At 42.0% G+C, this 12,575-nt stretch overlaps 1 protein-coding gene across 1 annotated transcript in view; it reads right to left on the bottom strand.

Moving 5' to 3' along the window:
- The window catches only part of ANTXR1 (ANTXR cell adhesion molecule 1), a 101,266-nt gene that overhangs the window by 47,322 nt on the left and 41,369 nt on the right, over window positions 1-12,575 (bottom strand). The window contains exon 12 of the mRNA XM_062596852.1: window positions 12,186-12,264. Coding sequence (XP_062452836.1) covers window positions 12,186-12,264 — 79 coding nt within the window. The remainder of the gene's footprint in view (window positions 1-12,185; window positions 12,265-12,575) is intronic.

Genomic DNA, 12,575 nt, shown 5'->3' with positions numbered 1-12,575 from the left:
CTTTTTTCTGAGGTTTGTCCAAAGAAAATTCTACTACACATCAGATGTGGATGTTGCTTTTTCTTTTTTTCCCCATTTTTTCTCAATTATTTTTGTTTAATCTTTTATTTCCTAGTTTCTCACTTGACTGCACTGCATTTGCAACATACATTAAGGTTACCAGAAAGGTAACCGGGAATAAACAATGCTGGAGCTAGAGCACATGGGCCCTCCAAAGCTTTGACTACTGACGGTCAGTAGTGATGAGTGAAGTACTAGGTCCATCTAACAAACGTGCTTACGTATGGCAGCTGATGAATAAATGTGCCATTGATTTACAGGGAGAGGGAAGTGGTTAGCATACATGCTTGTTACCACAACAGAAAATGGATTTAACTCAAGCACATGTTTAAGCACACCAACTTCATGCTGTGCCGAAGACAGAGAGACTTTGTTAAATACGTGCATCAATTACTCAGCTTTGATAAGCCATTAAGGCTGGGTTCAGGAAAAGTATTTGGTCCTAACTTGTACTGACTTCACTGGAAAGCAAGAAGCCCAAATGTTCTGTCAAATCTAGATCTTATTGCGCAGCTCTGCACATGCTGCTCTAGAAAACTCAGAAGGCGATGCTACCTACCAGGTAACTGCTCTTGCGACGATAGCCTGCCTATCAACCCCTTCTGCTGCGCAGCAGGGTAAGACAGAGCCTTTCCACTTGGCAATTGCAGCAGAGCATCCACAGCCGTCATGCAGCCTGGCTGTGTCAACTCAAGGGCAGGCTCTACGCCACCTTTCCACACCAGAGAGTTGCACAGCTCTTATTGTGAAGGAAACACTGTTCATTTCTGCCCAACTCTCTTGTGGATGTTGTCATCACAGCAATGGAAACTGATGTCTATCACTTATTTTACTACACATGTAGGTTTGTTTTTTAATATAACAGAAACAATCTGGTCTAACCTCTAAAAGGAAATTAAAACTCACTGAATGCACTGTTCTGCAATGCCAGTTTCTTTGATCACAGCCTATGTGAAGTTGCTTGAACAGAAGCCAAGCTCAGCAGGGGACGCGAGTAAGAAACACCTGTTCTACGTCACCTGGTATGCATGATCTCAGCTCCTTTTCTCCGAATTTGCCTTGCTGTGAAATGATATGCCCTCTGGCAATGACCTGCTGCCCTCCTTCTATCCTTCCAGACTTTAAAGATGTGAGCCCATTTACAAAAGCTTTTTCCAGGATCCTATTTGCTTTATACCACAGGATAAACATCAGTGAAGCCACACTTGGGCACAAGCTGTACACACCCAGAGTAAAAGACAACCTTTGTCCTGCAAAATTCACACTCCACAGAGCAGGCAAACACACGGCAGGAAGGACAAGGGATTATCATTGCTTCTGTTACAAGAGATCATCTTTGGCCAGGGCAAACAATTCTCTGATCCCTTATTGCTGGTGTATTTACGCTTATGAAAACAGGCTGGTTTTTGTTTTCCCCTCCTTCAGAAGAAATGCTCACAGGTTGCCAGCTAAACATAAGTGCTAGCAAGACAAGAGGCTTCTGAAAGGCAACTGTAACAGAGCTAAGGGTAGAATTCAAGTTTGCTCAGCCTTAGGCTAATGTCTTAGCCATAAAGACACTGAATATGGGATTTCTATTTAAACATGACAGGATCTAGTGAGGTAGTTAAAAAATAACAAACTTGACAAAACCCTGCAGACAGATGAGCTTTCCCTCTTCATTTCTCTATGCTCTCAATCACTCTTTTCTTAGGATTCAGTAGTCTTCAGAAGATAGGCACCTCCCCCTTCAGAGGTGTTGAGGTCCATCCACTCTTGTCTTACACTATTATCAAAGCTTCATGCAAAGCCATTAAAAACTGCAAAAAAACACTGAAAGTTTCAGAGCACTTCCAGTCAGCCTTATGCTACATGCCATCTGGACTGGGTGCCCTAGGAAGGGATAGCGAAGAGGACAAAGACCTTCTCTTTCACTTTTTAGCTCTCAATGGCATCTCATTTTGTTTGGTAGATCATTGCATACTTTGTTACTGCTTCTGATATAAAGCTCCTGAGACCTTAATTTCACCACCACCAAGATCTACTCTGAACCAAAGACTAGAAGTAGGGATAAGACTCCGTAGCACTCAATAGCTGCTCAGTTCTGTACCAGTCATGTCATTACATGTTATCTGCCATACTTCGGCTGTCAGTTTTAACAGCCTCACAGCAGCAAGCAGCGGAGATCAAAGTGAGGAAGGCATTCAGCAATGACTTTCTAATCTCAGAGGAGTATCTTGACAATCACACCATACAGCCACAGGCAGAGGTCACTGCACCTTGTCAGCCCTCAGATTTTGTCCTACAGGTAAGTGTGCATGACTTTGCTTTCTGCTGGGGGCATGATGGAGGTGAAAACCAGCTAGCATGAAGGCAGAAGCCTCTCAGTGCTCCTTTAGGTCCACTCTGCACATACACTTGCACTGAAGTAGTGCCAGGGGCTGGAATGCTCCCCGACAGTGCGTATTTGGTTGCAGATGTTCCTATTTTGACTGAGGTAGCACCAAGGAGCTCCTATTCTGAAATAGCAATGTCTCATCCCCAGATACTTCTACATAAATAACAATCTTTGAGGTAAAACCTAAGCAGTTATTTTCGTTTACATTTGTGCCTGAAGGCAGTCCTTAACAAAAATATGTTAAATCCATTTGAGGGGTGAACAGTAACTGGAATAATAGCAGACAATAAAATGCCATGGAATGAGATTTTGTCGTAACAGCAACACCATTTATGGTTTGATTTGAGTTTACTTTTTCTGCGAGGCAGGAAAGGAAGGAAAACAGCACGCTACTGCTCTGGAATGCCTTGTCTCTGTGCAGGTCTGTGAGATTTGCAGTATTTAAGCAGCTCCGCTAAAAAGTCTCAGGAGTACCTTCCTCGAGCTAACGTTCTCTCACATACCCCCTGAAGCTGATCACCAAAGCTCTCCACAGACAGTTACATGGGGCTTGCTACGAGTCTGAAAACGTTAAGAGAACTCCATTATGAACTGAGCCCAGGCAAAAGTGTGTTTGAGGCAATATTCCTTCTGAAACTTGGTTTAAATTAAAAATGACTTTTTTTTTTTTTTTTTTTTTTTAGGAGGAAGTGGGAATGGGGAGAAGTGCTAGAAAGGTGCTAGACTGAGTTTCTGAGTCTACAATGCTACAATATTCTTTTCAACAGGAAAGTATTACAATAAAGTAAAAACATTTTGTATTGAAACTGCTACGTTTCAACTTACACTTTCATAACTAGGATTTCATTATTACAGGTGTACTTGTGCATAGAGATCATATCACATTTTCTAGTCCATTTGGGTGTTGTCACAGGAAAAAAGTCCATATTACATACAGAAATGGTTTTGACGTTTCCAAATTAAAATTTTTCAAAACTTCCATTCTATGATTCGTCTCCCACCCCCAACTTATTGGTTTCTTTTGGAAATCCTATTTTCTAAACCACAGGAACAAGCTGTTTGTAATATGCCTACCACACTTCAGAGTACTGTAAAACAGTCTATTTAATGGTGTTAGAGCGAAGCAATTTTAACTCTTTGGGTGACTTGTATCAGCAAAAACATTCACTGCCTCTTATATTTGCAGCATAAAGTAATTAAGAGCAATTTATTTTAGAATCAAACCTGAAATCACATGCCCTGGAGTTCCTACAGAGCAATACCTCAACTAATATACAGGTCAAGGGCCTAGGAAAGTGCTCATTAAGTCTACTCTACAGTTTCATAAAGCCTCTATTGATACAATAGCGAACACACTTTAATTGCCTGCAGACTTACGAACGCTGATAACTAGCAGAGCCTTAACTGCGTAACCCTAAACAAAGTCACAATTCAAAAAATCCTACTTTAGCAGTAAATTACATTCCCTTTAAATAAAAACAGACCTCTGGTGAAGGATTTAATTTTTATTCTAACTCCAGTGTTTTCTTGATTTTCTAGCCTTTTCTTTCTCCAGATTTAAAGATCAAATCCATCTACTATTGTTTAACTAAACATGCAAACTCCTTTTGTCTCTTAAAACAGCCACAGAAAATATCTGGACACCTAGATGAATAAAAGTGCATCACTGCCCACCTCCTTTTGTCAAATGCAAAACCTGTTGACGTTAAGAACCAGTTCTCCTTTGCAGCTGACTTCAATGGCTCCTGCATCCTTTTGAGTGCAGATGTGGCACCCAAGAGCATATATTCCTTTCCAGAATAGTAGGCCCACTCCCCATCTGGCATCTCAGTGAGCATCCCCAGCCCTGTATCACTGGTAGCCACCGAGATAACTGCTCCATTGTAAGATGACCGATTCCTCTTTGTCTCAAGTGTCGTCAGGGCGCAGTAAGTCACTGCATCCATTCGCTTCCACATGCACAGCTTGAAGAAGCCTCACTTCCACAGCAAGGTCTGCCTCGGCCCAACCGCTAGCCAGCAATTGCTCTCCTGGCTTCCAGGGTCCAAAATCCTGCCCAGGGCCATGGAGATGCTAAATGCCTGGCAAAGCACTTCAACCACCTTGCCATCTTCCTATTCCAGAGCCATTTTGCAGCACGAGCATCTCAGGTAAGGAGAGGCTTGTATGTACTAGCAGCGGGTAGGACCCTAGCTTTCAAGAGAATAAACCTTCCAGAGATCCCAGTTAAGACACTGCCTAGGCCTCCAAAATGTAGCCTCTCCTCCATCTGCCCTGACTCAACAGGTCCTTTTACATCTGCTCCTTTTTACAAGCATAATTCCCCTAGTCGTCCTCCTGAAGGAACAGGGTGTGACCTGGGAAGACAGCCATTGTAAACTGGATTCACACAGCAGATATAAATGACCTTCAGTCATTGCTGGTCTAAGGCAGGTCTGTAACAGCCTGTCACAGAAACATTCTCCCACCCAGCGTGCGGTTATCTCCATCGTCTTGCCTTCTTGCAAAGAAATGCTGTATGTTTCTCATTAGGTGCTACAGGATTCCTTGCTCTTTGAATCATGGCACTGGAGCTGCCCATTGAAACCTCTGTTTTACATTGTCACTGGAGCCCTGAAGTTTTCACCTCCCTTCTTGTTTCGAGTCTGAGAGTTACTAGTGTAAGAGGTCATTAGTGGTTTTTCCTCTTCTGGGAAGAGTTTAGAAAATGAACAAAGACTTATTTTAATTCCCAGCCTGGCTTCTCTCCGAGATGCTGTCTTTCTGCAGTGAAGAAGCTGGCAGCAGCCCCCCAAGTCAGCAAAGTAAGACTGACTTCCTGCCTGTAAATACTGCCTCGTAAGCTACTTTTCTCTATTGCACATTCACTTTCCTGATGATGCTTGCAGGTGCAACTTGTTTTGTGCACATCTACGTGCATACACTTTCACAAGAAAGCATTTAAATAGTTTCTCCCTCTAGTTCTTCAGCAAACTCTTAACATGGGAAAAGGAGTAAGTCCCTTTTTAAGGGTTTCCCAGCTCTGCGAGCCATTACCTGCTGACTCTTTTCCAAGCAATGTGAAAACCACTGCAATATATGCTCTCCAGGTATTAATAACCAAAAATGAAAACAACGGCTACTGTGTTCGTATCACTAAAGCCTAACATGGGGCAAGCTTCTGCATGAAATTGGTGGTATGCTGTGATTAATAGCTGAGGAAGAGGAAATAATCTTTTCAGTCTTGGCACTGATGGATGCTCAGTTCCCATTGCATCTAGGGGTCTTACGCTTTATATTATTTGGTGAAAGATGATGGAAATTTTTACATGCTTAGGACAGAACAAACCATAGTCTCTGGTACCATAAGCTATCAAGTGTCCACTGAGGTCAGCAGTAGAATGAAACTATTTGTGAAACTCCTACTCTTAATTACCATTTGCTGCACAACAGCGGTCTGTCAGATAACAGGAGGAAAATATGGAACCTTACGATAGTATCTGTAGGATAAATATAAGCTTTCCATACCAAAAGAATGTCTCTTTCTTAAATACAGGCACTTAAAAAAAAATCTAGTATTAAAAGGTAAGAGTGAAGAAACAGATCATGGCAACAAGAATATAGTTTTTCCACGGTTTATGAAAACGCACCATTCATGTATTGTAAAGTTGGACCTAAGTGTATCCAGTTGTTTCTGGAGTCCTTACAGCAATCACATTAAGCTTTATTCTGCCATTGGCTACTTTTGCCTTCTGCTAGCGCAGAGACCTCAGCAACAGAGATCAAATGTACTTCATTCACTGTAAAGCAGACAGGCCAGCTCACTTCAGAAGATACAGGCACAGGCATATAGGCGTACACCTTTGTAGGGAACGGAAAGCTGGCAGCATCTGGCTGACAGCAACAGCGTTGTAACATTTCAAGTAAACAGCCTTGCCACAAGGATTTAGACTGGAGCAATTTTGGGCAAGATCTGTCTTTGCCTTCTGTGGTTACACAGCACCTGGAGCAAGTCAAATTCAGAAGTGTGACCACAGTGCAAAGATCAAGTAATAAATAAATAAGAATATCAACAGAAGGCTGAGGGGAGGCAGTGTTCTTTTTCCCCCAGAGTGGGCCTCTGCCCAGTTTGAGTCAGGCAGAGCCAGAAAGCAGTGATGAGGACATGGATAACTAAGCATTATTTGTAACCACAATAGCTCCTACAGACTCAGAATTGGAGGCCTCAGTTGCTAACCAGATGCCCAGGACACATCCACAACTCGCCTAAAGAATGGTTTCAAGGGCAGTCTCTTCCCAAGAGTTCAGTCCAAGTAGTTACAACATGGTTGGAGAGAGGAAAGGTTTTAAAATCCTTATTGGATACTATACAGAAAAATGACATTGTCCAAAATCACAAAGGGGACAAGCCCAGCTTCTCCCTGGACCAGGGTGATGCCACAGCCTTACAGTATCTTTCCTTAGAAGCAATGCCCTGCTCTAAGTGTACCTAGCCTTTACAGGCTTCAGTATTCAGGACTGCCATTTAGCATCTTTTGCCAGCAGCAGAGATCACCTGCATGTCTCTGCATAGTTTTTTCTCTTGCATAAGCCATGTGGTAACAACAGAGCTTCATCCTCCTCTCTGTGGAAAGGGGGATTCCTTCCCCTACAGAGAGCTTTCAAATGGAAGAACAACCTTCTTTAAAAGGTGCAGATATTAAAAAAAAATGACTTGAGATTAAAAAAACAAAATAGTAACTCTCCAAGACAAGCAAGCCAGGAAACAAATTTATCATATACTTCCAGCCAGCTGAGCTTCATCATACTAGAGATGCTGGCATTTTATCCCCCAGCTAAGTGTATAAACAGCACACTGTCTCCAAACCTTAAGAATGCTCATTCCAACCATTCCCTTGTTCCGGTTGGGTAGCTGCCAATGGTCACACAGAGTGGGCCAAATGCCACCCTAAATTATACTCAGAAGAGCCACCCTGTCTTAGTTTAGCTGGGTAATAAGTTAATAGGGGGTAGAATTAAACTCATCTGCAACCCCTCATTTACAGAGTGTTACCCTCCTGTTCCCAAACTAAACCCAGCCCTCTACTGTTAGCAGCTTTAGCAAAAGCCAGTCAGTAATCCTCCGTTTCAGGTGCGCAGTTAGCAAAACCTTTGAATGAAAAATTACATCAGCCATCCACTGAGAGCGCACAAACAAGTTTGCTATTGACCTACAGTAACAGTCTGCTTAAGCTGGAGGGTTGCATCTGCATTTCATAATTTAATAAAACAAATGCTCTGCCCAGCCACAACAGTTCCCGTGTCTGGCTCAATTTTGACAGCTGAATGGAAATCACTGCACTCCTCCAACAATCAAACCTGCTTTTTTTCCACAGAGCTCCTCACTGAGGTATGTACAGACCTCTGCCTGGCTCCCCACTGCTGCTGCAGGCGCACTGGGAGAGGGAGCAGGAGACAGCCCTCCCAATTCCACCCCCCAGCCCCCCCCCCCCCCCCCCCCGAGCACATGCCTCTTAGCCCTGCACTAGCTGGGGATCTGCAAGAGTTATGCTGGCAGTCCCTAACCCCTGTGGGTACACAACGGCTCGTCAACTGAGGCAGGCTCACCTTATCTGCGAAGCAGCGGGTGCAGTATCCCCGTTTCTCTCCAGCATGCCTCGATTTTCGGCTGAGAAATATGCTCTCATATACAATTGTCTCGGGGCATCCGGCACAGTTCGGCCAGCTTTCATGTTTCAGACATCAGAGCCAAAGAGCAGAAAAGCCAAGATGATAGTAAACCACAACAAAAGCCTAATTCCTGAGAAACTAATGTAAGAGTGGGAGAACAGGGAAGGAGCTGCAAATCACCAAAACAAAGCAATTCTCTCCTCAGCTAATCCTGGTTCTACCTTTTTTTATTGCAAAGAGTCCCAAGAGGCCTGAAACCTGGGAAAAGTTAGATTGCCTTTTTACAGCCAAATCTTACAACTGATAAAACCCAATGAAAATAACCTATTAGCCCTCAGAGTTATGCATACTTGGATTTTTAGCAAATCCAGAATTAAGCTTGGGAACACAGGGAAATCCAACTCACAGTAGAAGTAGTGCCCTAGCTAAAGTACAGGCAGACCAAAATCAGACCTAAACCATTTTTTTTTTTTACCCACCAAACAAAAATGTTTAGGATCCTACAAACTGCTGTTCTCTTCAGGACCACACATTTCTTGTGATGATTCAAAAATGAAAGTAATGAAATTCTATATAGAATCTACTTTCTCCTTTTACTTAAGGGAATCTTAGTATAATTTTTTTTCCTTCTTTCATTCTTCTCATTGTGTTAAACGATTGCACTCTGAAAAGCGAGTGATCCGGCAGAATTCCATGGTCAGTGTTTCTTACTGTCTACAGAAAATGACAACTCAAATTTTGTTTAACTGCAGCCCACCCCGCACGAGATCAGGGAGTCAAGCTTTATTCTTTTTGACTGGTACTTCCTTATTCATCAGAATGACCCTGTATTTGGATTTTGTTTGCTAACGGGTGTATGTGCCTGGGCAAATTCTGGACTGATACTTATCACAAGTGATTTAAAAGGGCTTCACACATGTAATCAACTTTCCTGCCTCTAAAAACTCCTACTGACAATCCACTCTGTGGCTGTAAAATCCCAAAGACCTACTATGGACTATTTCATACTTGAGGCTTGAAAATAACTGGACCTATTTAGACGAATTTTGATTTTTGACTTTTAAATGGAGTCTTCACTGCACCTGATCCAGCTGAGATCACATTTAACAGTTATAACACAGTTACAGTTGTTAACAGTTGTAAAACTTCTTACACATTACTTTAAATTGAAAATGCTGAAAGTTCCTCGGGAACAAAAGCATCTTTACAAGTCTCTCTCACATCTTCTGTATTCTTTTATTATAAGAAAAATGAACTATTTTCATCAGAGAAGAGAGAATTGCAGTGAAGTACTAGGAAAGCCTGGAGACTTGCTTTAAAAATAAGACTTGAGCACTTCAGCAATTTTATTTTGGGAACCTAAAACACAGCAGTTTCTCGAGCCCCTTGGGCTATACGGGGTGTATACTGTCATGCCTGTTCACTGATTTTGAAAGGCACAAGCAACTAAGCAAAAGGCAGAACACAGCAGGAACCCATGCAGTTTAATTTAAGACATACCTTGCATTTTCTTGGCTGCAAACCTTGAAATCTGCCACATTTCAGGAAACAGAAAACTAGGGAAACTGAGAAGCCCCTAATACAGTACAATGGATACCTGCAGTCCAGGTGAATGGATTCCATCGGCCCTTTTGTATGCACAGATTTGAAAGCACAGGGAGGAGCGCTAAGGCTGTGTCAGCTCTATACACGACTCCTTAAAAACAGACAAAGAAACCCCCACGACACACACAGCACCAAACAATGTGGGCTAATTTGGAGTTGACAGAACTGACAAGTAGCATCAATGCTTGAAAGTAAAACGTATTAAGTTTTTCCCAACAGACTGGGAAGGTGATGAGGTCAGTCATCACATATGCCTTCATTCCTAACTTTTCCTTGGTCCCCAACCACCTTGAAAAGCTGTAGCAGATTTTACATCTCAAGTGGAAAAAAAAATACAAATAACGGATTAAGTTTGGCAATGTGCACTCATGCAAAAGCACTGTCTGTTCCCAGAGGGAGTCAATTTATACCAGAGATGTGCATCATTGCATTGAGAGCTACAAAACTCTGACATTCCCTGAAGGGGCACATGCACAGGAACAATATTTTTGCCACGCATTCAGTATTTGAATACGAAGGCAGCATAGTTTGGGAAAACACACTTTTACTTGGCAATTTCACAAAAATGACTGCACTGGGCAAGGCAAAAAATCCCAGTATCCCATTTTCAGTGGCTGGCACTCGGTGTTAGAAAAACATAAGAGTACTGTGTGCTCTTCCCTCCATTTCCCCCTCCCAGCTTCTGATGATCACAGGACTCGAGGCTTGCTGAGTAACAGCATGCAGCACTGACGCGCTGTAACGCTCTTCTGAAAAAGGCGAAGGCTTTGATCCCTTGCTTCTTTTCCCAAAAGTGATCTATTCTTCCAAAATGAAAAGCGTTTTTTTTTTTGGTTTTTTTTGTTTTTTTTTTTTAGAGTTTTCACTGCTTAATAAAAATGATATTTATTTAGTCGTCTCATTCCTAGGAGTCTTTAAATATTAGATACAGAAGTCAGGACCAAGGCTAATATAAAATGGCTTTGTACCATAAATCCACGAGAAACTGGTCCAGCTTCTTGAGTGTGGAAACCTACACTAAAATTTAAGATAACCAGGTTGATAAGAAACAGTTTCCTGGTCTGGAGGCATCAAAGAAGAGCAGGCACTGCTGTGAAGTGTAGGGTTTTCTAAAAATTTCGTTACAGCTATTTCATAAAATATGAAAAGAAACAAATATTTCATCTACTGTAACTTGGAAATAAAAATCCCATCCCTAGAAGAATGGGTATCATCAGGGAAGAACATTTTTTCTCTATGAATTCTTCCCAGGTCTTGCCTCATATGAGCAAAACACAGGAAAATATTCTCATACTTTGCTGACACACACAAACACATTTTCACCATGAGAGAAAGGGAACTTGAACCAAAAAAAATAAATCTTAATAAAATAAACTCCTCCTTTCAAGGCATAAAGATGTCTTTGTAAGATCTGGAGAACAACCCTCCATGTCAATGCTCAGAACTGCGCCCACAAACAATCTTGTCTTTGTTGAACAAGTAAAAAGAAGTGACACAAAAGATGATTTTTTTTTTTTTGTCTTGTGCATCAGCCTTTTGCAGACCACAGAGGACTACTAGTAATCGGATGTTATACAACTCTGCCTTTTACTTACTCTGTATGGAAACACAACATGCCTTTGCTGGATAACGTAGCAAAGAAGCTGGTACAATCGGACTGGATTTTCAAGGCCTGCAAATCTTACTCTGACAAGAGTCCCCTAGTTTTCCACAAAATCTGTGTCTGCATAATTTAAATCAATACATGATAGAACTATAGCAGAGTCTCAACCATTCGCTGTACAAAAAATAAACCTTACCAGAGATGAATAGAGCTGAATACACTGACGCAACGAAGGATCATTCTGAACTCAAAGTAAATTCTTCCAATACCTTCCTTAGCACAAGTCATTTCAACCTTATAGCCATGATTTCATAGAAGTAGTGTTTTCAGGAACACTCAACCTTAAGTGGTTTCATTGCCTGGTTCCCCAGAAGTCTTATAAGTACAGCAATCCAGACACTATTGGCAATGAAGCACGTGACTCGAGCTTAAGCAAAGTACTTCAGTAAGAGAAGCTCTCCAATTTTTTTTTTGGCAATCATACTGGTTTCCAGACAAAGTGTGTGATCACTACTGCTCTGTGCCTGTCACCATTGGCACACAATTGCATTAGAGGAAACAATCTAGCTACTGAAGCCAGCAGACCTGCTTCTTACTCCCTGTGTAAGAGACAAGCAAACATAGACACCTCCAGACTAGTCCTGTTCTGGTCTACATATAGCAGATACAGCATCCACACTGTTACTTGAAGACCCAACTGCTCTGCCATATCACAGTGCATGTGACACAGAAAATGCTAGATTACTATGCTCACAAGCTCACCTTTAGAGCAGGGCAACAGGTCCTTCACAGACAAAGCTTACAAGCTTGAATCGCTAATACTGCTATAACACCTGTAGTCAAGTACTACCATCCCACTGAATTGTTTTAGAAGCATTAATCAAAACTTACGCAATGCATGCTGGAGATAATGACAGAGCTAGAAATGAAGCTCAAACCATCATTCATACTGACTTGAAGAGCTGCTTCCCTAGGAAGGAAAAAAAAAAAAAAAAAGGCAAGAAATAAGTCAGGCCAATTAGTCTGCAATCCCTTACTAGATACATTCCCAGAACCTGGACTCCTGATGCTTGTAAAAAGCCTTCCACCCAGCTAACTCACACCTTTGGTTCTGTCACCTCCGCACTGTAATGCACAACTGACAACTTAACCATTTGCTACCTGCACAGCCAAAGCTTGTCAGCACAAGTAGCTTTGTTTTAGTTCTTTCTCTAACCCCAAGATGAACATAGCTGTAGTATGCGTATTCATGTCTATCGCACATTTTCTTCAGCCAGGTAT

The sequence above is a fragment of the Rhea pennata genome, chromosome 28 (assembly GCF_028389875.1).
Source record: "Rhea pennata isolate bPtePen1 chromosome 28, bPtePen1.pri, whole genome shotgun sequence".
Taxonomy (NCBI): domain Eukaryota; kingdom Metazoa; phylum Chordata; class Aves; order Rheiformes; family Rheidae; genus Rhea; species Rhea pennata.
Note: the sequence above shows the minus strand (reverse complement) of the source record. Positions and strands in the feature narration are given on the sequence as shown.